The sequence below is a fragment of the Entelurus aequoreus genome, linkage group LG19 (genome assembly GCF_033978785.1).
Source record: "Entelurus aequoreus isolate RoL-2023_Sb linkage group LG19, RoL_Eaeq_v1.1, whole genome shotgun sequence".
NCBI lineage: Eukaryota > Metazoa > Chordata > Actinopteri > Syngnathiformes > Syngnathidae > Entelurus > Entelurus aequoreus.
This window is the reverse complement of record NC_084749.1, coordinates 18,236,351-18,260,002: the sequence shown is the minus strand read 5'-3', so window position 1 is coordinate 18,260,002 and position 23,652 is coordinate 18,236,351. Positions and strand designations below refer to the sequence as shown.

The 23,652-nt window shown below is 40.1% G+C and overlaps 2 protein-coding genes across 4 annotated transcripts in view; one reads left to right on the top strand and one right to left on the bottom strand.

Annotated features, from left to right (window-relative positions):
* The window catches only part of polr2h (RNA polymerase II, I and III subunit H), an 89,088-nt gene that overhangs the window by 20,824 nt on the left and 44,612 nt on the right, over positions 1 to 23,652 (top strand). The window contains exon 2 of the mRNA XM_062028044.1: positions 14,502 to 14,596. The gene's annotated coding sequence lies outside the window, so the exon portion shown is untranslated. The remainder of the gene's footprint in view (positions 1 to 14,501; positions 14,597 to 23,652) is intronic.
* Positions 20,499 to 23,652, bottom strand: part of LOC133635168 (lisH domain-containing protein ARMC9) — a 38,778-nt gene continuing 35,624 nt past the window's right edge. For all 3 annotated transcript variants that reach the window (XM_062028038.1, XM_062028037.1, XM_062028039.1), the window contains one exon: positions 20,499 to 23,645. In XM_062028038.1, coding sequence (XP_061884022.1) covers positions 23,491 to 23,645 — 155 coding nt within the window. In that variant the 3' untranslated portion in view covers positions 20,499 to 23,490. The remainder of the gene's footprint in view (positions 23,646 to 23,652) is intronic.

Genomic DNA, 23,652 nt, shown 5'->3' with positions numbered 1-23,652 from the left:
CATTAACATTCACACACTGTAGTGTAGTTTAGACATAGCGAGGACATGGCTACCCGTACTCACTGTACCTCGCAGCTTCCAAATAAAAATATGAATAAATGATCATATTCATTCAATTAGTGCTGTAGTTGCCAGCTAGTGATTAGAGCGCGAGTTGTCAGCTAGCGATTAGTGCTTTTGTTGCCAGTGGCGCAAGCTACCAGCTCGTGATTCGGGCGCTTGTTGTCGGCCAGCGATTAACGTGCTAGTTATCCGCTTGCAATTAGTGCACTATTTGCCAGCTAGCAATGAGTGCGCTGGTTGCCAGCGGTGCAAGCTGCCAGCTAGTGATTAGCACGCTCCTTGTCACCTATCGAGTGGTGCGCTAGTTGTCGGCAAGGGATTGCCGCATTAATTGTCCACTAGCAATTGGCGCATTGGTGGTTCAGTTGACAACAGTGCAAGCTATTAGCACGCTCTTTGTCAGCCAACGATTGGCGCGCTAGTTGTCAGATAGCAATTCATACTCTAGTTGTCAGCGGTACAAGCTGCCAGCTAACGATGAGCACACTAGTTGTCATATAGCGATTGGCTATATGACACCTCCGCTCCGGACAGGCTAACCTCCTCCAACCTCCGAGGACAAAGCTACGAACTATGGGAAGCCGGGCTTTCTGTTCCGTCGCTCCCAGTCTGCGGAATGCTCTCCCTGACCACCTGAGGGCACCACAGACTGTGGATGCTTCTAAAAAAGGCTTAAAAACCCTTCTTTTCTAAAAAAGCCTTTTTATAGATATATGCATACTAGTTCTAGCTATTAGGCTGTTCCAGTTTTTATTTTTTATTTATTATTTTTGTATTATTATTATTATATATACTGTATATATATATTTTTTTAATTTATTATTTTTGTATTATTATTATTATATATACTGTATATATATATTTTTTCAATACACTGTAGCACTTTGAGGTTGTTTGCTCAATGTAAAGTGCTTTTTACAAATAAAATGTATTATTATTATTATTAGTTGTCAGATAGTGATTAGCGCAAGTAAGACGCACTAGTGGATGTCCTGGCCCCGTGGCAAGAACTTGCAGTAAACGAGGTCCCTCACGTCGAAGATTGCGGTTGACAACTTTTCTGACACACCTTGTGCAGTTCATAAACTAATAATAAAGAATCTGATTTAGTGCAAACTAAATGTGCCTGCTTGACAATCAACACATTGGAATACGGATTAAAAAAAAAAATGTTGAGCCCAGAAATTAACTTTAGGAAATGCTGCATGATGTGGTCAAAAGTATTGGGACACAGGCGGCGATCTACATTTCTGCCAGTGGGTGCTCGGACGGGCAGTGAATCTGACGCTACTTTTTTAAGCATGCACGGTTTTTACTTAGTGGTGAGAAATAATTTTCCATCAATCCCACGTGGGTGCTCGGTAGGGGTGTGGGAAAAAATCGATTCGAATTCGAATCGCGATTCTCACGTTGTGCGATTCAGAATCGATTCTCATTTTTAAAAAAATCGATTTTTAAAAAATTATTATTATTTTTTTTTTTCATTGTTTTTATTTTATTTTATTTTTTTAAATTAATCAATCCAACAAAACAATACACAGCAATACCATAACAATGCAATCCAATTCCAAAACCAAACCCGACCCAGCAACACTCAGAACTGCAATAAACAGAGCAATTGAGAGGAGACACAAACACCACACAGAACAAACCAAAAGTAGTGAAACAAAAATGAGTATTATCAACAACTGTATCAATATTAGTTACAATTTCAACATAGCAGTGATTAAAAATCCCTCGTTGACATTATCATTAGACATTCATAAAAAAATCAAAAAAAGTCACAGTGGCTTACACTTGCCAACACACTGTGTCCAATATTTTCACAAAGATAGAATAAGTCATATTTTTGGTTCATTTAATAGTTAAAACAAATGTACATTATTGCAATCAGCTGATAAGACATTGTCCTTTACAATTATAAAAGCTTTTTACAAAAATCTACTACTCTGCTTGCATGTCAGCAGACTGGGGTAGATCCTGCTGAAATCTATGTATTGAATGACTAGAGAATCATTTTGAACCGGGAAAATATTGTTTTTGAATCGAGAATCGCGTTGAATCGAAAAAAATCGATTTTGAATCTAATCGTGGGACACCCAAAGATTCGCAGCCCTAGTGCTCGGGCCCCGAAGCACTCACGGGATCGGCGCCTATGTTGGGACATGCACAGGACCAAAAACTACCTAAAAATACAAATTGTTGTATTTAAAGTGTATGAAAACTCTTCCAAAATGCAAAAAAAGGTAATCAAGGGTGTCTAATATTAGTTCTGATATCGAGCCACCAAAAGTGGACAAGCCCGTTAACTGCGGCCAACTGGGCTCTTCCGCCTCTTTGTCATCCTGTGGCGGGACAACAACATGTCTGTGCTTCAAAACAGGAATTTTTCAATCCGAACGCAGCTGTGATCCAAACGGCCTCCTTCCTCTCGCCTTCTCTCTCGGCTTCCTGCATCCAACAAGTCATCCTTCTCAGGGCCATGTGCATCCTGTTGCCTGCCGACGCTGCTTTTTCCCCTTTGGGTTTTTTACCCCCCCCCCTTTCTCTCTTTCTATGCTGCTTCAAATCCTGCAGCTGCCCGTGGTCGACGTCTACGACTACGCTCGTCAAGAGGTCGCACGGCACGACGACAATGGATCCAAACGACTATTTGTAGAACGGAGGGTGTGTGTTGTACTTGTGCTGACAAAGTCACAGACGATTCTCTCACCTGCGTGATGCATTTTTGCAGCTCTAAGCTCTTTGTTTTGTTTTTACACCCTGCACCCGTCATCATTGTTTATTATTATTATTATTATTGCACCCTAATTTAGCCCGGTCGCACCTCTCAAGTCTTGTAACTTTGGTTATGGAAACTTCTTGTATTCATGATTTAAAAAAAGGGGTACCAGGGCACGGTGGGATTTGTGGGCACACGCCTACAATCACCTTAGCTGTAACACCTCGCCAGTTGTTTATGATAACCCACAAAGGGGTTGTGGTGAAAGCAGCAAAAAAGTAAAAAAACAGAGCTGTCAAACAATTGAAATATTTAATTGCAATTAATTGCATTTTGTCCATAGTAAACTAATCAAGAATAATCTCAAATAAGGCTGGGCTGATAAAACAATATCACCAGACACGTAATTGATATCAATAAAAATGTGTTTGTTTAATAATGCCTGAAATAATGTATCTTTGAGTTTTACTAGAAACATGTGCTTTTGTAAGCTTTGCAAACATAAAAATTAGTTGTTGTTTTTTACTAAATATGACAGTTATTCAAACATAACTCCAAAACCAAACATGCAACATGTGTAACAATGCCTGAAATAATGTATCTTTGTGAGTTTTACTAGAAACATGTGCTTTTGTAAGGTTTTCAAACACAAAAAAAATTGTTTTTTACTCAATATGACAGTAATGTTCTTAGAATCCTGAGATAATGCAAAAAAAGCAATACAACATGTATTCAAACATTCATTCATTCATACAACTCCGAAACCAAATATGCAAAATGTCTAATAATGCCTGAAATAATGTATCTTTGTGAATTTTAGTATAAACATGTGCTTTTGTAATGTTTGCGAACACAAAAACAATTTCTTTACTCAACATGACAGTATAACTGTCATACTAAATATGACAGTCATTCAAACATAACTCCTAAACCAAACATGTACAAATGTGTAATAATGCCTGCATTAATGTATCTTTGTGAGTTTTACTAGAAACATGTGCTTTTGTAAGGTTTGCAAACATAAAAAAATATTTTTTTTACTCAATATGACAGTATAACTGTCATACTAAATAGTACAGTTATTCAAACATAACTCCAAAACCAAACATGCAATATGTGTAATAATGCCTGAAATAATGTATCTTTGTGAGTTTTACTAGAAACATGTGCTTTTGTAAGGTTTTCAAACACAAAAAATTGTTTTTTACTCAATATGACAGTAATGTTCTTAGAATCCTGAGATAATGCAAAAAAAGCAATACAACATGTATTCAAACATTCAAACATTCAAACAACTCCGAAACCAAACACACAAAATGTCTAATAATGCCTGAAATAATGTATCTTTGTGAATTTTAGTATAAACATGTGCTTTTGTAAGGTTTGCGAACACAAAAACAATTTCTTTACTCAACATGACAGTATAACTGTCATACTAAATATGACAGTTATTCAAACATAACTCCTAAACCAAACATGTACAAATGTGTAATAATGCCTGTATTAATGTATCTTTGTGAGTTTTACTAGAAACATGTGCTTTTGTAAGGTTTGCAAACATAAAAATGTGTTTGTTTTTTACTCAATATGACAGTATAGTTGTCATACTAAATATGACAGTTATTCAAACATAACTCCAAAACCAAACATGCAATATGTGTAATAATGCCTGAAATAATGTATCTTTGTGAGTTTTACTAGAAACATGTGCTTTTGTAAAGTTTTCAAACACAAAAAATTGTTTTTTACTCAATATGACAGTAATGTTCTTAGAATCCTGAGATAATACGAAAAAAGCAATACAACATGTATTCAAACATTCAAACAACTCCGAAACCAAACACGCAAAAATGTCTAATAATGCCTGAAATAATGTATCTTTGTGAATTTGAGTATAAACATGTGATTTTGTAAGGTTTGCAAACACATAAAAAAAATGTTTTCTCAATATGACCGTAACTGTCATAGTAAATATGACAGTCATTCAAACATAACTCCTAAACCAAACATGCAACATGTCTAATAATGCCTGTATTAATTTATCTTTGTTTGTTTTACTAGAAACATGTGCTTTTGTTAGGTTTTCAAACACAATAATGTGTTTGTTTTTTACTCAATATGACAGTAATGTTCTTAGAATCCTGAGATAATACAAAAAAAGCAATAAAACATTTATTCAAACATAACTCCTAAACCAAACACGCAAAATGTCTAATAATGCCTGAAATAATGTATCTTCGTGAATTTTAGTATAAACATGTGCTTTTGTAAGGTTTGCGAACACAACATTTTGTTTTACTCAATATGACAGTATAACTGTCATACTAAATATGACAGTTATTCACACATAACTCCTAAACAAAACATGTACAAATGTGTAATAATGCCTGTATTAATGTATCTTTGTGAGTTTTACTAGAAACATGTGCTTTTGTAAGGTTTGCAAACATAAAAAAATAGTTTTTTACTCAATATGACAGTATAACTGTCATACTAAATAGTACAGTTACTCAAACATAACTCCAAAACTAAACATGCAATATTGTAATAATGCCTGAAAATAATGTATCTTTGTGAGTTTTACTAGAAACATGTGCTTTTGTAAGGTTTTCAAACACAAAAAATAGTTTTTTTACTCAATATGACAGTAATGTTCTTAGAATCCTGAGATAATACAAAAAAAGCAATAAAACATTTATTCAAACATAACTCCTAAACCAAACACGCAAAATGTCTAATAATGCCTGAAATAATGTATCTTCGTGAATTTTAGTATAAATATGTGCTTTTGTAAGGTTTGCGAACACAACATTTTGTTTTACTCAATATGACAGTATAACTGTCATACTAAATATGACAGTTATTCACACATAACTCCTAAACCAAACATGTAAAAATGTGTAATAATGCCTGTATTAATGTATCTTTGTGAGTTTTACTAGAAACATGTGCTTTTGTAAGGTTTGCAAACATAAAAATGTGTTTGTTTTTTACTCAATATGACAGTATAACTGTCATACTAAATAGACAGTTACTCAAACATAACTCCAAAACTAAACATGCAATATTGTAATAATGCCTGAAATAATGTATCTTTGTGAGTTTTACTGGAAACATGTGCTTTTGTAAGGTTTTCAAACACAAAAATTTGTTTTTTACTCAATATGACAGTAATGTTCTTAGAATCCTGAGATAATGTGAAAAAAGCAATAAAAAAATTATTCAAACATAACTCCTAAACCAAACATGCAACATGTCTAATAATGCCTGAAATAATGTATCTTTGTGAATTTGAGTATAAACAAGTGATTTTGTAAGGTTTGCAAACACAAAAACATTTTTTTTTCTCAATGTGACCGTAACTGTCATACTAAATATGACAGTCATTCAAACATGCGAAAAAAGCACTAAAAAAATTATTCAAACATAACTCCTAAACCAAACATGCAAAATGTCTAATAATGCCTGTATTAATGTATCTTTGTGAGTTTTACTAGAAACATGTGCTTTTGTATGGTTTGCAAACTCAAACAATTGTTTTTTACTCAATATGACAGTATAACTTTCATACTCAATATGACAGTTATTTAAACATAACTCCTAAACCAAACATGCGATATGTCTAATAATGCCTGTATTAATGTATATATGACAAAAATATATATATATATATGTGTGAGTTTTACTATTATCATGTGCTTTTGTAAGAAACAAAAAACAAGGAAAGAATGAAGCATGGTTGGTTGCATGAACATAGGCACTCTCGGTCTTAGCAAAACAGGAAGTGATCTGTGAGGAACGGAAGTGACAGGCTAAACAGCCAATTGCGTAACAGTGTCAACTATCAAGTTTGGTTGCACCAAATTTGCTGTCTCACTGTTGATTCTCTGCATGGCGTGAGAAGAGAAATGAAAAATTAGTGCTGTGGAGAGCGAAGAAATTGTTCATAAAACAGGAAAAGTCACCTCACCTACACTACCGTTCAAAAGTTTGGGGTCACATTGAAATGTCCTTATTTTTGAAGGAAAAGCACTGTACTTTTCAATGAAGATAACTTTAAACTAGTCTTAACTTTAAAGAAATACACTCTATACATTGCTAATGTGGTAAATGACTATTCTAGCTGCAAATGTCTGGTTTTCGGTGCAATATCTACATAGGTGTATAGAGGCCCATTTCCAGCAACTATCACTCCAGTGTTCTAATGGTACAATGTGTTTGCTCATTGGCTCAGAAGGCTAATTGATGATTAGAAAACCCTTGTGCAATCATGTTCACACATCTGAAAACAGTTTAGCTCGTTACAGAAGCTACAAAACTGACCTTCCTTTGAGCAGATTGAGTTTCTGGAGCATCACATTTTTGGGGTCAATTAAACGCTCAAAATGGCCAGAAAAAGAGAACTTTCATCTGAAACTCGACAGTCTATTCTTGTTCTTAGAAATGAAGGCTATTCCACAAAATTGTTTGGGTGACCCCAAACTTTTGAACGGTAGTGTATATGGCAGTTTTTTGGATTTAGTAGTCCTTCGCCACGCTCATATTTTGTTTTCAACCCTTGTCTGTTGGTTGGACACAACGGACACAAACACTCTTTGCAGACACACCGACCGTGGGCATGATAATAACCAGGAAACGTGTAAAATAGGCCAAAGTACCTATAGCAGAGCAGTTGTGTTTTGCTTTATTGTAGGGACAGAAAAGCAATCTCAAATAAGCAACTACACATTCAAAACAAGCCAAAAAACCCCCCCGCAACTCAGAGCTAGGAACTCTAATGATACTGATAACTCTCGGCAACAGTGGATGAAAATAACTTTGGTATGGCAGAGAGAGCGACCTGCCAGGGCTTTGAATTCAATATGCATTTTTATTTGTCCATTTCTGCTCGCTATTGGAACCTGTGACTCAACAGCAGCTGGAAGAGATGGACTATGGACTGAGGGTTACACACGACGCAAGTTAATCGCGTGATAAAAAAAATTGTGCCGTCAAAGGAAACTTTTTTTTTAACTCGTTATTAGCGCGTCAAGTTTGATAGCCCGAGTAAAAGACACACACAAAAAAAATTATGCTGTATTTGTGTGGTTGTATTGTGTTGGTTTAGTTCGAATGGCGTACATTATACAGGAAACTAAGAACTTTGCATTTTGTTTCAAGGAGAACATTTATCTATTTGCATTTTTATTCGTTGTAATTTTTGTGTATTATTTGTGTTTAATAATTCCAAAGCATGTTCTTCTTTGTCCCGCATCCTTTGTGTTGTAAACAAATCATACTTACTAACAAAACCAACCAAAAAAGGTGGAGAGGCTAAGAATGTAATGTAGAATCCTTTTTTTAAGAAAGTGACTGAGGCTAAAAAGCTCCCAAAAGATGGAATGCAAGATTTGGGTTAATAATTATACAACATCATCCTTGCTTAATGAACCTTACAATGACAATGCAATAAAGGTGTGCAATATTGAACAGGTACAATTACTAATGCAAGATCCTTGAGTAGCTCTTTGTGTAATTCTTTCCCAAAATGCAAGAGGCAAAGGTATTAATTTGTAACCTTCCTTTGTGGCAAGAAAACAATGGTAATTAAAGCAAAAGGGGGACTGTTATTGCAGCTGGAACTTTGGATTTGTTACAACTAGGGGTGTGACGATACCCGGACGTAGGGAGAAGTACAGAACACCAATAAACCTTAAAGGCACTGCCTTTGCATGCCAGCCCAGTCACATAATATCTACGGCTTTTCACACACACAAGTGAAAGCAATGCACACTTGGTCAACAGCCATACAGGTCACACTGAGGGTGACCGTATAAACAACTTTAACACTGTTACAAATATGCGGCACACTGTGAACCCACAAGAAACAAAAATGACAAACACATTTCGGGAGAACATCCGCACCGTAACACAACATAAACACAACACAACAAATACCCAGAACCCCTTGCAGCACTAACTCTTCAGGGGACGCTACAATATACTTCACTAAACTAATTATATTGTTCTTGGGCCCACTTTACACTGCGAGTGCGTAATGCTAGATCAATAGAAACAGAATATAAAGGCTCGACACCATCCAAGTCAAACCCAAAGCAAATTTAATTAGATGCTTTTGTCAGGTAAATAATGTCCAATACAAATAATCAGCAAAACTTGAACTAAGATTGGAAATAATCCACAATTCAGGAATACAACAGTATCGAAACTAGCACAAACTAGCACAGGCCATCGTGCCTAAGTCCAAAGGAATGGCCTCGTTTGAGTATGCCAGGGGTGTCCAAAGTGCGGCCCAGGGGCCATTTGCAGTCTGCAGCTAAATTTTTAAAGGATTGCGGCACTCTAAAAACATACTATTTCAAAAATAAACATAAAAAGTGGAATCAAAGAGCAAACAGGTGAAATGTAATGAGAAAAAGTTGCAAGATTAACACTACTAACTAGTTTTTTTTTTACTTTAAAACTGGCATTGGCTCAAAAAAAATCAAAACGTACAATCAACGGATAGGTCTCAAGTGAATCTAGAGTTTTAAGTTTAAAGTAAAAATAATATGGTAACACTTTAGTATGGGGAACATATTCTAAGTAACAAAGACTTAATTTAGAGTTATTTGGACACTTCGGAAACATATAAGGGTTAGGGTTATGGTTAGGGTTACTAATAAGCAATCACTCTGAGGTTATTGAGGGAAGACTCTTAGTTAATGGCTTACTGGTTGTATAATAAAGCCATGCAGAATAAGGCATTAAGTACTTACAAATTACATATTAACAGCCAATATGTTACTAATTTGCATGTTAATAAGCAACTAATTAATGGTGAATGTGTTCCCCATACTAAAGTGTTACCATTAATATGTCATGTCTGTGTTAATCATGTTTTTGTTTTGCTTGGGTTTTGGGCTCTTTTTTTAGTTCCTGGTTGCACTTCCTTGTTTGGTTTGGTTTCCATGGTCACCCATTAGTTTTCACCTGTCTTGTCACGCACCTGTTTCACGTTTCGAGTCACGCACCTGTTTTCACTGATCACGTCACTATTTAAATCTGTCTGTTTCTGTTATTTGTCCTGGCGTCCTCACACATTCACACTCTGAGGATCCATGCTGCTCTTTTTCATGTTTTTTCATGCCAAGTAAGTTTTGTTTATTAAGACCACAGTTAGTGTTGTTGTTTCTTTGTTCATAGTTTTTGTGCCCACGTGCATGTCTTTTGTTTCTTAGTCAAGTTGTATTTCCGCCTTTGTGCGCGCCATTTGTTTGCTTCCTTTTTGTTGTAGTTTATTAGTGTTAAACAATAAATCATGTATTTAAATTCACGCCTTGCCCGCGCCAATTTTCCTTTACCTTCCGGAGAAGCAAAACCCAAGAACCAAGTCTTGACAGTAGGACGCCAGCAGAAGAGTTTCTCCGCAAAAAAATTGGACAATTTTGACGAGGCAACGTGGGAGGTCCTCCGCGCGATGGAGGAAGAGACGCTGCGTTATTCCTCCGGTAAGCGCAGAGACCTGATGTGGGGGCCAGATGGAAATCTGGTGCCATTGAGCTCCAGTTGGTCCGAGGACAGCGCTGCGTCACCGCAGTCCCGGAAGCGCCGCTCCAGACCAAGGACATCAGGGAAGGCGAGCGGAAAGCATGCGGCGCTGCCGCAGGCTCCTCCCACTCCGGGCGGAAGCAGGTTGCTGCCAGCTCCACAGCTCCAAAATGACATCACAGACCAGGATTTTTTTTTTCTGAACTCTTTTTCTTTTCATCATCCGCCTCCAACCAAAGACTCTAAAAACATGATAAGACATTACAAATGTCATGCCCCGCCCCCCAAGACTCAAGCCACGCCCATGTCACAACAGGTTTCTTTTTTTTCACCCACTCAATCACATGTAGAAAAAAAAGGACATTTTGGACAATTTAGAGGGGAGGATTCTGCCCCCCTCCTGACCTCCCTCCACCCACCCCAAAAGACGGTTCCAGACCGCGGGGAGCGCGTCTGGGATCCGCTCATTGAGGGGGGGGGCTAGGGCTGGGAATTGTTCAGGTGGGGTGGGTCAGCATCGCCATGCCAAACCACAGCCACCAGCACGGCCACCACCACCTGTCTTTCGACCTGCCAAGCCACAGCCACCAGCACGGCCGCCACCACCAGTTTTTCGACCATGCCAAGATCCACCTGCTCCACGCCCAGCTCCACGCCAAGCCAAGCCCCACCACGCCAAGTGCCACCAGTACCTGCTCCACGCCAAGCGCCACCAGTACCTGCTCCACGCCAAGTGCTGCCAGTCGCAGCTCCACGCCAAGTGCCGCCAGTCACAGCTTCACGACGCCAAGTGCCGCCAGTCGCAGCTCCACGACGCCAAGTGCCGCCAGTCGCAGCTCCACGACGCCAAGTGCCGCCAGTCGCAGCTCCACGACGCCAAGTGCCGCCAGTCGCAGCTCCACGACGCCAAGTGCCGCCAGTCGCAGCTCCACGACGCCCAGTGCCGCCAGTCGCAGCTCCACGACGCCAAGTGCCGCCAGTCGCAGCTCCACGCCAAAACCAAGACACACCATGCCAAGACCAAGACACACCATGCCAAGACCAAGTCCAAGACCCCCCATGCCAAGACACACCATGCCAAGACCAAGTCCAAGACCCCCCATGCCAAGTCCAAGACCCCCCATGCCAAGTCCAAGACCCCCCATGCCAAGACCCATGCCAAGACCCATGCCAAGACCAACCATGCCAAGACCCATGCCAAGACCAACCATGCCAATTCCAAGACCAAGTCCAAGACCAACCATGCCGAGTCCAAGACCAAGTCCAAGACCAACCATGCCAAGACCAACCATGCCAATTCCAAGACCAAGTCCAAGACCAACCATGCCGAGTCCAAGACCAAGTCCAAGACCAACCATGCCAAGACCAACCATGCCAAGACCAACCATGGCTACGACAAGCTTCGCCGCCTGCTTCATCTGCTGCTTCTACGCCTGCCATGACGACGACGCCGCACCTGTCTTCTCGTCGGCCACGAATATGGCCGCTGCCTGGTCGTCCGCCACGCCAAGTGCGCCCACGTCATCGTCTGCCACGGATGTGGCCCTTCCCAGGTCGCCCACCTCGCCTGTGGCGCCGCCGCCACATGACTATGCCTCGGTGGATTCGGGGCCACTTGGCCTGGCGACCCACCGCCATGTCCCCCTCCCGCCCCCCCATGACTCTTGTTCATTTTTTTGTGTTGGGACATCTGGGATCTGTCCGTAAGGGGGGGGCTCTGTCATGTCTGTGTTAATCATGTTTTTGTTTTGCTTGGGTTTTGGGCTCTTTTTTTAGTTCCTGGTTGCACTTCCTTGTTTGGTTTGGTTTCCATGGTCACCCATTAGTTTTCACCTGTCTTGTCACACACCTGTTTCACGTTTCGAGTCACGCACCTGTTTTCACTGATCACGTCACTATTTAAATCTGTCTGTTTCTGTTGTTCGTCCTGGCGTCCTCACACATTCACACTCTGATGATCCATGCTGCTCTTTTTCATGTTTTTTCATGCCAAGTAAGTTTTGTTTATTAAGACCACAGTTAGTGTTGTTGTCTCTTTGTTCATAGTTTTTGTGCCCACGTGCATGTCTTTTGTTTTCCTAGTCAAGTTTTTTACCTCCACTGTGAGCGCCTTTTGTTTATTCCTTTTTTTTATTTGTTAAAATTAAATCATGTATTTAAATTCACGTCTTGCACGCGCCAATTTTCCTTTGCCTTCCGGAGGAACAAAACCCAAGAATCAAGTCTTGACATAATATATATTGATATGACTTATTTTTAACACTTTTATCAGTGGGGGCCTTTTGGATCCCCGAGACCTCATGTGATTTATTTTTTAAACTGTCATTATTCAATGAATCAAAAGCAATGTTCTTATGAATTATTTTCATATTTAAGGTTCCGATTAATTCAATATTAATCAAATATTCCACTTTGATTATTTTGGGGAGAAAACATTGCATATTTTGTGTGTTTGCTATAAAAAGTTTTTTTCAAAAAAAAAAAAAAAAGAAAACATTACAAAATGTCAAACTTCATGTCAACGGCTAGATCTGAAGTTGATCAATAGATATTTTAGCGTTGAAAGTAGAGATGTCCGATAATATCGGACTGCCGAAATTATCGGCAGATAAATGCTTTAAAATGTAATATCGGAAGTTATCGGTATCGGTTTCAAAAATAATTTTTTTTTTTTGTCCTGTCCAGCTTCTCAGGCAAATCATATAGTTGATGTAGATGCCCATATCGGCTGTTCAGATTTAGCCTAGTTTATAATTCCCTGTTTTATAGTATGCCAGGCAGTCTTGCACTAAAGGAGGACTATGTTATTGTTTACTTTATTACTCTAGTATACTCTGGACTGAAGCTGTGTGCCTTCATTGTTTTTGTAGCTGTTGTTTTGAGGCATGTTTAAAAAAAGAAATAAAAATGCACTTTGTGAAAGTCAAAGTATAGTATTTCCCATAGTTGTAGTGGGTATCAGGATTATCTCAGGGAGAGCATGTCCCAAATACCAAGCTGCTGTTTTGAGGCATGTTAAAAAAAAAAAATGCACTTTGTGACTTCAATAATAAATATGGCAGTGCCATGTTGGCACTTTTTTCCCATAACTTGAGTTGATTTATTTTGGAAAACCTAGTTACATTGTTTAATGCAGGGGTGTCAATCGTACGGCCCGAGGGCCGGATCAGGCCCGTGAACAGGTTTTATCCGGCCCACGGGATGAGTTTGGTAAGTATAAAAATCAGTCGAAATTTTTGAATGAAAGAAACAGCAGTTCTAAATGTGTCCACTAGATGTCGCAATAGCAATTCTTTGTACCTTTGTAGATGATGCTACATATGTAAAACAATAAAAATAAACCACTTGAAGTTAGTGCACCAGTCGAGGAAAATGAGCAAACTACATAAATAACATCCTGTAATTTGATTTTGATATTACTTTTTTATCTTGATAGATTGAAAATTAACACCAATGAGTTGACTGATGATAATTATCACATCATTTATTCAGAAAGTATAAATAACGACGAATAAAGATAGAATACTATTAACCGCAACATGTAAGTCTAAAAAAAACAACAACAACATTATGATTTGTACATTTTCAGAATGTGCTTGCTCTATTTTCAAACAAAAAAAAACAATCTGAAGTTGTCTTTATTTTTAAGTCATCGTGCCGTGATTTTACCAGTCCGGCCCACTTGGGAGTAGATTTTCCTCCATGTGGCCCCCCATCTAAAATGAGTTTGACACCCCTGGTTTAATGCATCCAGTGGGGCATCACAACAAAATTAGGCATAATAATGTGTTAATTCCATGACTGTATATATCAGTATCGGTTGATATATCGGAATCGGTAATTAAGAGTTGGACAATATCGGATATCGGCAAAAAAGCCATTATCGGACATCTCTAGTTGAAAGTAAAAAAAAATGTATACATCAGACTTATTTATATTGGTCTGAGACCCTTTTGGGTCCTTGGGACGTTTAACGTTCACCAAAATTAAGGGGGGCCTAATGGCTACAATAAATATTCTATTGCTTTTGAAAATGAAAAATATCAAAATGGCCCCCGCATGCTCTCATTTTGAAAAAAAAGTTCTGACACCGCCGCAGTACGCCCTCAGTTAAACACATTTGTGTTTTCCTCCCCATCAACAACTCAGCTTTTTCATCTTCCCTTGTCGTTTGTGCTACAACTAGGAAGGCGTCAACGTGAGCGGTGACAATAAGAACATGGAAAAGTTCCTCTCCTGCGTTCAAGTCCACAGGAAGTTCGCCCTAATCCTTGGTTGAAGGTAAGCCCACCTGAGAGGATTACCTGGGGTCTGTCAGCTGTCTTAGCTCTCAGTGGCTGACTGCTCGCTTTAAGTCACCATGAAAGAATTTACTTCCGGAAGAGCAACAAACAAAAAAAAACATGCTTGAGGGCAAAACGACCCCCTTGCATTTCCCCTCTTTTCCACTCAGCCATCAAGTGAGGATGTTCTTGTCTGACAAGGCAGCAGGAACAAAAGAAACGTGATCAGGTTGCTGGGAATAAACGCCTCTTCGTGGAAACACCACAACCAAGAGTCCTCCGGTATTCTTCCGGTGAACAGATATTATTAATTTACACAATGTTTCATAGGTGAAACCTTGTGTTGCCATTAGGCAAAAGTATTGGGACACCCGACCGTTACACATCAAATAAAAGCATTGATCGCCCCTTTGCAGCTTTAACAGCTTGCACTCAAAGCCTGATTTGAAATAACTTTTAAACATACACTATATTGCCGAAAGTATTTGGCCACCCATCCAAATGATCAAAATCAGGTGTCCTAATCACTTGGCCCGGCCACAGGTGTATAAAATCAAGCACTTAGACATGGAGACTGTTTCTACAAACATTTGTGAAAGAATGGGCCGCTCTCAGTGATTTCCAGCGTGGAACTGTCATAGGATGCCACCTGTGCAACAAATCCAGTCGTGAAATGTCCTCGCTCCTAAATATTCCAAAGTCAACTGTCGGCTTTATTATAAGAAAATGGAAGAGTTTGGGAACAACAGCAACTCAGCCACCAAGTGGTAGGCCACGAAAAATTGACAGAGAGGGGTCAGCGCATGCTAAAGTGCATAGTGCAAAGACTTTCTGCCCAGTCAGTTGCTACAGACCTCCAAACTTCATGTGACCTTCCAATTAGCCCACGTACAGTACGCAGAGAGCTTCATGGAAGGGGTTTCCATGGCCGAGCAGCTGCATCTAAGCCATACATCAGCAAGTCCAATGCAAAGCGTGGGATGCAGTGGTGTAAAACCCGTCGCCACTGGAGACGCGTTCTCTGGAGTGATGAACCACGGTTTTCTGATGGACGAGTCTGGGTTTGGAGGTTGCCAGGAGAACGCTATTAGTTCGGACTGCATTGTGCCGAGTATGACATTTGGTGGAGGAGGAATTATGGTGTGGGGTTGTTTTTCAGGAGTTGGGCTTGGCCCCCATAGTTCCCCAGTGAAAGGAACTTTGAATGCTCCAGGATACCAAAACATTTTGGACAATTCCATTCTCCCAACCTTGTGGCAACAGTTTGGAGCGGGCCCCTTCCCTTTCCAACATGACTGTGAGGTCCATAAAGACACGGATGACAGAGTCTGGTGTGGATGAACTTGACTGGCCTGCACAGAGTTCTGACTTGAACCCGATAGAACACCTTTGGGATGAATTAGAACGGAGACTGAGAGCCAGGCCTTCTCGACCAACATCAGCGTGTGACCTCACCAATGCGCTTTTGGAAGAATGGTCGAACATTTCTATAAACACTCTCCGCAACCTTGTGGACAGCCTTCCCAGAAGAGTTGAAGCTGTAATAGCTGAAAAAAGCTACTGCAGGACATGCCAAACAGGAAGTAGAACTTGGAAATAAGAAATAGTAAATCAGGAAAAACACAAAACTAAGTGATTATGGCGCTTTGATTATTGTTTCAGTGGAAAAAGAAGCAGAAAGGCTGTTTTAATAGTAAATGTTTCTAATAAACATTCTACATCGAATGAGACCAATGTCTTCGAATTAAGATATCTGCCTCAGTTGTGTCCATATCCCCAGTATGCTTTGGACATTTGTTGGTAGTCGATTGCTTGTCAGTTACACATTTCGGGAAAAAAAGCCCTTTTATGCATGTCCACTGGCTTTCATAGTGTGTAGAAAGGCATCAAAACAAGTAGGAACATGTACCTTGTTTTATCGCACACAACACAAGTCCCCTTCCTGTGTGCAGAGAGCAGCCCTTAAGCTGATACAGCCGCAGTCTGTGACATTGATTCATCTTTTTATCACCTTCCTGTTCACAAGTCAACAGCTGTGGATGGACTCCATGTCCCACCGAATCTAGTGTACACACTTTGTATTCATTCAAAAAGGTTAATGGTTAGTTTTGTGAGGACATTCCTAAAATGTACACCGTGTAAAAGGGGATTTCTAAATATGTTGAATGAATGAACTATGATAGGTTTGAAAATAAATACAAAGTTATAACTGTTGTTCCTTGTCATTTTGACCTTTTTAGTTATTTGGCAAACTCAACCAAATGACCAAACATAACCTGAGAGCCACAACAGTGGTGGTGGGAGGTCACTTCAGTCGTATCTGTAAGGAGGGTTTAAGAGGAAACAGGAGGTTCAGGAGACAGGCATACTGAAATGCTGTCTCTTCTTGGCTGACGTCACCTTTATCAGCAGTGCACAAGAACACTTAACTGATTTGAGTGGGATGCCACTGATCCTAGGAACAATTTAGTAGTCCTGATACTGCCTCTTTCACAAAGAGACCCCGAATCAGAGCCGTAATAGTAGCTGTGGAATTTATTGGCATGTGCTTTTCACACACAACCCAGTGAAGCAAAATAACGGTAATAAGTGTGGGTCTCAGGTGTTGGACTTTACACTCTAGTCCTGGCTTTACAAGATTTGCTATCACACAGGCATCATAGCATCTCAGCCATTACGTCTGATTCCTGGAATTAGGACATACTCATATTGAAAGATGACTGCAGGAATGCACAGAGACATCCTGGATAAAAACCAACCCTTCCTATCTAACCTGATGGAGCTTGAGAAGAGGAATGGGCGAAACTGCCCAAAGATAGGCATGCCAAGCTTGTAGCATCGTATTCAGACAGACTTAAAGCTGTAATTGCTGCCAAAGGTGCAAGTTCGGCACACTTCCTCCTCCTTTAGCAGGATTGCCATGGCACAGCAATATACCATCTAATGATACAACGTAGCCGAGTCACGGAATAACTTTCGGTCAGTCTACCACACGGCAGCTGTGGCTACAAATAATGTGGAGCGAATGAATGACGGGTTCTCAGTTCTTACTGTAAAGCCCTTTAAGTGTCTATAAAAGTGCAATATAGATCTAATCCATTTTTCTTATTACATGCGGTGCATCGGGTAAGTATTCGCAGCGCATTACTATTTCTATATTTTATTATGTTACAGCTAGAGATGTCGATAAATAATTTAAAATGTAATATCGGAAATTATCGGTATCGGTTTCAAAAAGTAAAATGTATGACTTTTTAAAACGCCGCTGTACGGATTGGTACACGGACGTAGGGAGAAGTACAGATAAATAAACCTTAAAGGCACTGCCTTTGCGTGCCGGCCCAATCACATAATATCCACGCCTTTTGACACACACAAGTGAATGCAATGCACACTTGGTCAACAGCCATACAGGTCACACTGAGGGTGGCGGTATAAACAACTTTAACACTGTTACTAATATGCGCCACACTGTGAACCCACACCAAACAAGAATGACAAACACATTTCGGGAGAACATCCGCACCGTAACACAACATAAACACAACAGAACAAATACCCAGAACTCTTTGCAGCACTAACTCTTCCGGGACGCTATAATATACAGCCCCCGCTACCCCCTACCTCTAAAAAAAATAATGCACTTTGTGACTTCAATAATAAATATGGCAGTGCCATGTTGGCATTTTTTTCCATAACTTGAGTTGATTTATTTTGGAAAACCTTGTTACATTGTTTAATGCATCCAGTGGGGCATAACAACAAAATTAGGCATTATAATGTGTTAATTCCACGACTGTATATATCGGTATCGTTTGATATCGGAATCTGTAATTTAGAGTTGGACAATATCGGGATATCGGATATCGGCAAAAAAGCCATTATCGGACATCTCTAGTTACAGCCTTATTACAAAATGGAATAAATACATTTTTGTCCTTGACAATCTACAAAAAAAATACCTCATAATGACAGTCCTAAAAGTTATATTTTTAAATTTTGAAAATTCAATTAAAAAAACTACTAAACAAACACAAGTGTTCATAGCCTTTACTCAGTACTTTGTTGATGCACCTTTGGCAGCAATTACAGCCTCAAGTCTTTTTGAATACGATGCCACAAGCTTGACACACCTATCTTTGGGCAGTTTTGCCCGTTCCTCTTTGATGCACCTCTTAAATTCCACCAGGTTAGATATGATGTGTTGGTTTTCATCCAGGATGTCTCTGTACATTGCTGCATTCATCTGGATCTAGTCAGGGAGGAGACCAAGAACCCGATGGTCACTCTATTAGAGCTACAGCATTCTTCTGTAGAGAGAGAGGAGAACCTTCCAGAAGTACGAACCTCTCTGCAGCAATCGTCCAATCAGGCCTGTGTGGTATAGTGGCCACACAGAAGACATTTATTTGTAAAAAAAAAAAAAAAGTTTGTCAATATGCACCTGAAATAATCTCAGACAATGAGAAACTAAATTATCTGATGAGACAAAGATTGAACTCTTTGCCATGAATGCCAGGCATCATGTTTGGAGGAAACCAGGCACCGCTCATCACCAGGCTCATACCATCTCTATAGTGAAGCATGGTGGTGGCAGCATCATGCTGTGAGGTTGGTTTTCAGTGGCAGTAACTGGGAGATAGATGAATGCAGCAATGTACAGACACATCCTGGATGAAAACGCTTCGCATTCAACCCGATGGAGCCTGAGAGTTGCTGCAAAAAGGAATGGGCAAAGAGGAATGGCAGAAACTGCCAAAGATAGGTGTGCCAAGCTTGTGGCATCGTATTGAAAAAGACTTGAGATTAATTGCTGCCAAATGTGCATCAACAAAGTACTGCGCGAAAGCTGTGATTACTTGTGTTTTTTTTTAAAATAAATTTGCAAAAATATCTATTTTTTTCACATTGTCATTATGGGTTATTGTATGTAGAATTTTGAGGGAAAAATTCATTTATATCATTTTGGAATAAGGCTGTAACACAACAAAATGCGGTAAAAGTGAAACTCTGTGAATACTTCCCGGATGCAATGTATGTATGAGGTCGATCGCTCCTTTCAAGTTTCTTTTAACGATAAAATACACTCGTTATAATATAATACGAAACACTCAAAATAATCCTAAAGTCAAACCCGCGGCATGCTTGCTCACCATCGACTACATTTGTGTGCGTAAGGAGGACGTGTCATTTATTTAATGCAACGGCTCCTCCAGCATGTGACAAATCGCTATCTTACACAATAGAAATATTCCGAATGACTCGAAATTGTCATGTTCTGTGGTCTGGATTATGTTTTGGTATTTTCTGCTAGTTTTGGACTCTATAGTTCCTGTTTTTGTGCACCCTTGTTTGTTTTAGTTTCCATGATGACTCCATAGTTCCTGTTTGCGCCCTCCTCGTTTGTTTTGTCACCATGGCAACTCATTAGTTTCACCTGCCTCATTTGTTTGGATCACACCTGTCGCTAATCATGACATTATTATTTAAGCCTGTCTTTGTCAGTTAGTCTGCCTGGCGACATTATTCTGTATCATGCTCTGTGCTGACTTGTTCATACTGCTCGTTCCATGCCTTGCCAAGTAAGTTTTTGTATATTCATGTCACAGTTAGCGAGTTTTTGTTTCATGTCCATAGTTAAAGTATTAGTTTTGCTCCCTGCGTTAAAGATTAAATCATGTTTTTACCTGCAAGCCTTGTCCGGTCAAGTCCGTTTGCATCCCGGGAAAACAATCCTCGCAGCAAGCTGCGTAAAGATCCACGTTATGACGGAAGTAAGACATAATCCAAAAAATCAGAGTCGTTGCAGTCCGAACAGAACACGCTCTTTCTGTGCAAGAGGGTTGGGGGGGGTTTTCCTTTAAAATTGTATTTATTTATTAGTGTAGTGGATTGTCCGAAGCTTAAACAGGCAACAAAAGTAGTTTAGTACAACAAATGTATTTACCCATTATCAGAAGAGCAGGTTGAATTAAGTTGGCTGTGCAGACAGACCACATGTTACTCCGGAGTAAACAAGACACACACAAGCCAAAATCACTCTCGAGTTCCGGTCTTCTGCCATTTTTTATATGTCTCTTGTGCGTCATTGTTTGTTATCTAATGCGTCATAATTATTTTGTTTTGGTTTTGTCTGTTCCAAAACAACCTTGTATCTCTTAGTCATATTTGGAAATTCTAAACATTCTGTAGACAGGTTGGCACAACTCCATATTCACCTTTGTCCCACTGGTCCAGTCAATGGCACAAAATGGAAGAGAATTGAAAATGAGCGGACATTCTTATTAGACATGCAATATAGGTCAAAGGTCAGAAATTCTACTACATACCCGCCTTCCAGGGTCTTAAGACCCTGGACCAAAACAATTTCTGATGTAGACCACTAAGTTAAATCTCTACCACAGATAGAGGCAAAAACCTCAATGTTTTTATACGAGGCAAAAATTCCGTCTATGACCTTCCTTCAGAGCGATTGCGGTTACCAGCCTGCAGTAAAACCATCTCACAGAACACAATTAGTGGCCTACCCTTTGATTTAGTAAAGGAATAACAAATACTTTGATCATGAACATCATTGAACATAAATAGATGAATGTATATAGACTTATGACTGTAAGACATTTGCAAAAATATTTTTCCCGGCATTTGCAATGAATGTAGTTACCAATATTGTTAATTATCAATTGATTTTGAACACACAACTGAATTTCGTATGAGTCCATGTTCGATTAGTGCTCGTATAGATGGCTCGGTGGTGCCTCAGGCTGATGGCCTGCCGATACCTCGTTGGGCTTTTGGCTGCCTTGGTGAAGAAAGAGATCCACTCAAACAGTGTGTCTCTGTCTCTTCTTGGGGTGTGGTTCAGTCCATTGGGCAGACTGTGCAATGGCATGTGCGCGCTGGCCGCTTTGGGGAAAAGCTGAGAAAAAGTTGGAGCTGTGGGGGCTTTGGGGAAGGCGAGGGCAGAGTATGGGGCGTGGGGCTTTGGTCCAGGCCTCCTCGCCGCTTCGGCACTCCCGACACTTCTTTCCACAGCTGCTGGAGTCCTGGTGGACACATTGGCTGGCAACCTTAGTTGTTCTCGTCATCGCTGGCAAGGTGTTGTCTCTCCTCTCGGTTCCTTCCAGTCAGGTATCGGGTGTTGGTCCTGGATTGGCTTTGACCGTGCCCCTCTTAGCGAGTGCAAGGGAATCTGGAGTGGCTGCTTTCATCCTCAAATCTGCACAGAGGAACTGGCACACAAATTCTACATTTTGCAAACTTACCATTTTGGTCTCATGGTCTTTCCACCTTCCTAGGAAGCTGCTGGTCCTGAGAAGTGCTGATCTTGTGACTGAAGAAGATGAACCTGTTTTCTTAAATAAGGTGCCGTTGTTTGACCTAATCTTTTTGGGGAAACCACGTCGGGATATTAGATAATTCACAAAACATTTAATTACTGAATTGGCACCCTCCTTTGAGGTTGGGGTTGCTTCCGCCAACCACTGCAATTGTCAATCTAAATCATTACGTTCCTTTATCCTTGTACCGGATTGATCATATCGATTAAATAAAACCTCAACACGCTCAAACTTGACCCAATCTAAACTCACCTCCCCCCTCTGTCCCTCTTACAGGGACGCCAATTTGTGTAATGGATTGTCCGAAGCTTAAACAGGCAACAAAAGTAGTTTAGTACAACAAATTTATTTACCCATTTTCAGAAGAGCAGGTTGAATTAAGTTGGCCGTGCAGACAGACCACATGTTACTCCGGAGTAAACAAGACACACACAAGCCAAAATCACTCTCGAGTTCCGGTCTTCTGCCATTTTTTATGTCTCTTGTGCGTCATTGTTTGTTATCTAATGCGTCATAATTATTTTGTTTTGGTTTTGTCTGTTCCAAAACAACCTTGTATCTCTTAGTCATATTTGGACATTCTAAACATTCTGTAGACAGGTTGGCACAACTCCATATTCACCTTTGTCCCACTGGTCCAGTCAATGGCACAAAATGGAAGAGAATTGAAAATGAGCGGACATTCTTATTAGACATGCAATATAGGTCAAAGGTCAGAAATTCTACTACATTAGGCAATTAGGACACTTCGCTAAATTAAAGAATATATATTTTTGACAGTTAATTTTACTGTGCATTTATACATCTTTGCAACGATTTGGTGGAATGGCCCCCACAGCTCCTGCAGTTGTATAGTAAATAAGGCAGGTTTTTACAAGCATGGCAAATGGAAAGAAAGGAAACCCAGTTATCTGATACAAAAGCGCTCAAGCGCTTTTGTATGTAACCTTTTCCGTATGACACTTTTACACTGGAATGATAGACCCTGATGATAGTTGATACACATCAGTCTGCGCTTGGTGTTGTAACACACTCACAAGGTCATGGAAACACGTTTTCCACTCTGTAATGTGACAATCGGAAAAGCCATCTATTTTCCCCTGTCCATCTCTTTATCCACACTTTGTGTTTTGATAAAAAGCAGCGGCTTCCTCTCTGCTGCGATTACAGCTGGACGGTACCAGCATGCTGGAGCGAAGGGTTAGCGAGCCACCTGCATGCAAGTGCGTCAGCGTGTCATGTGCGACTTGTTTCCTCACATTGTGCTGCTGCAGCTCACTGGCATAGTCCACACTGTGAGTCAATGGACACGTCATCCATCAAGAGACCAAGTGGGGGTTAGGGAGCAACTAAAAGTGCCGGTTTTTGTGTTATTAATAATGAGATAATGACAGTTACTTTATTTAAAATAGACTGCTGTGACCTAGAAGTACTGGGTACACAAAAGCATGTCTCACAAACATGAGTACACCCTTTTTATCTCGAGACACACTTTAGAGTAGTCAGTGTACATCTTGTGTTACACTTAAAATAACAACACACAGTGAAAAGATTAAAGTAAGAGTGTCTTACCTACAGTCATGGCGGTGGTAGCGTCATGGTCTGGGGCTGCATGAGTGCTGCCGGCACTGGAGAGCTGCGGGTTCATTGGAGGACATTCCTCTGACTTTGAGGCAGAGCCTGACCCTCCTCCCTTGGGAAAATGGGCTGTATG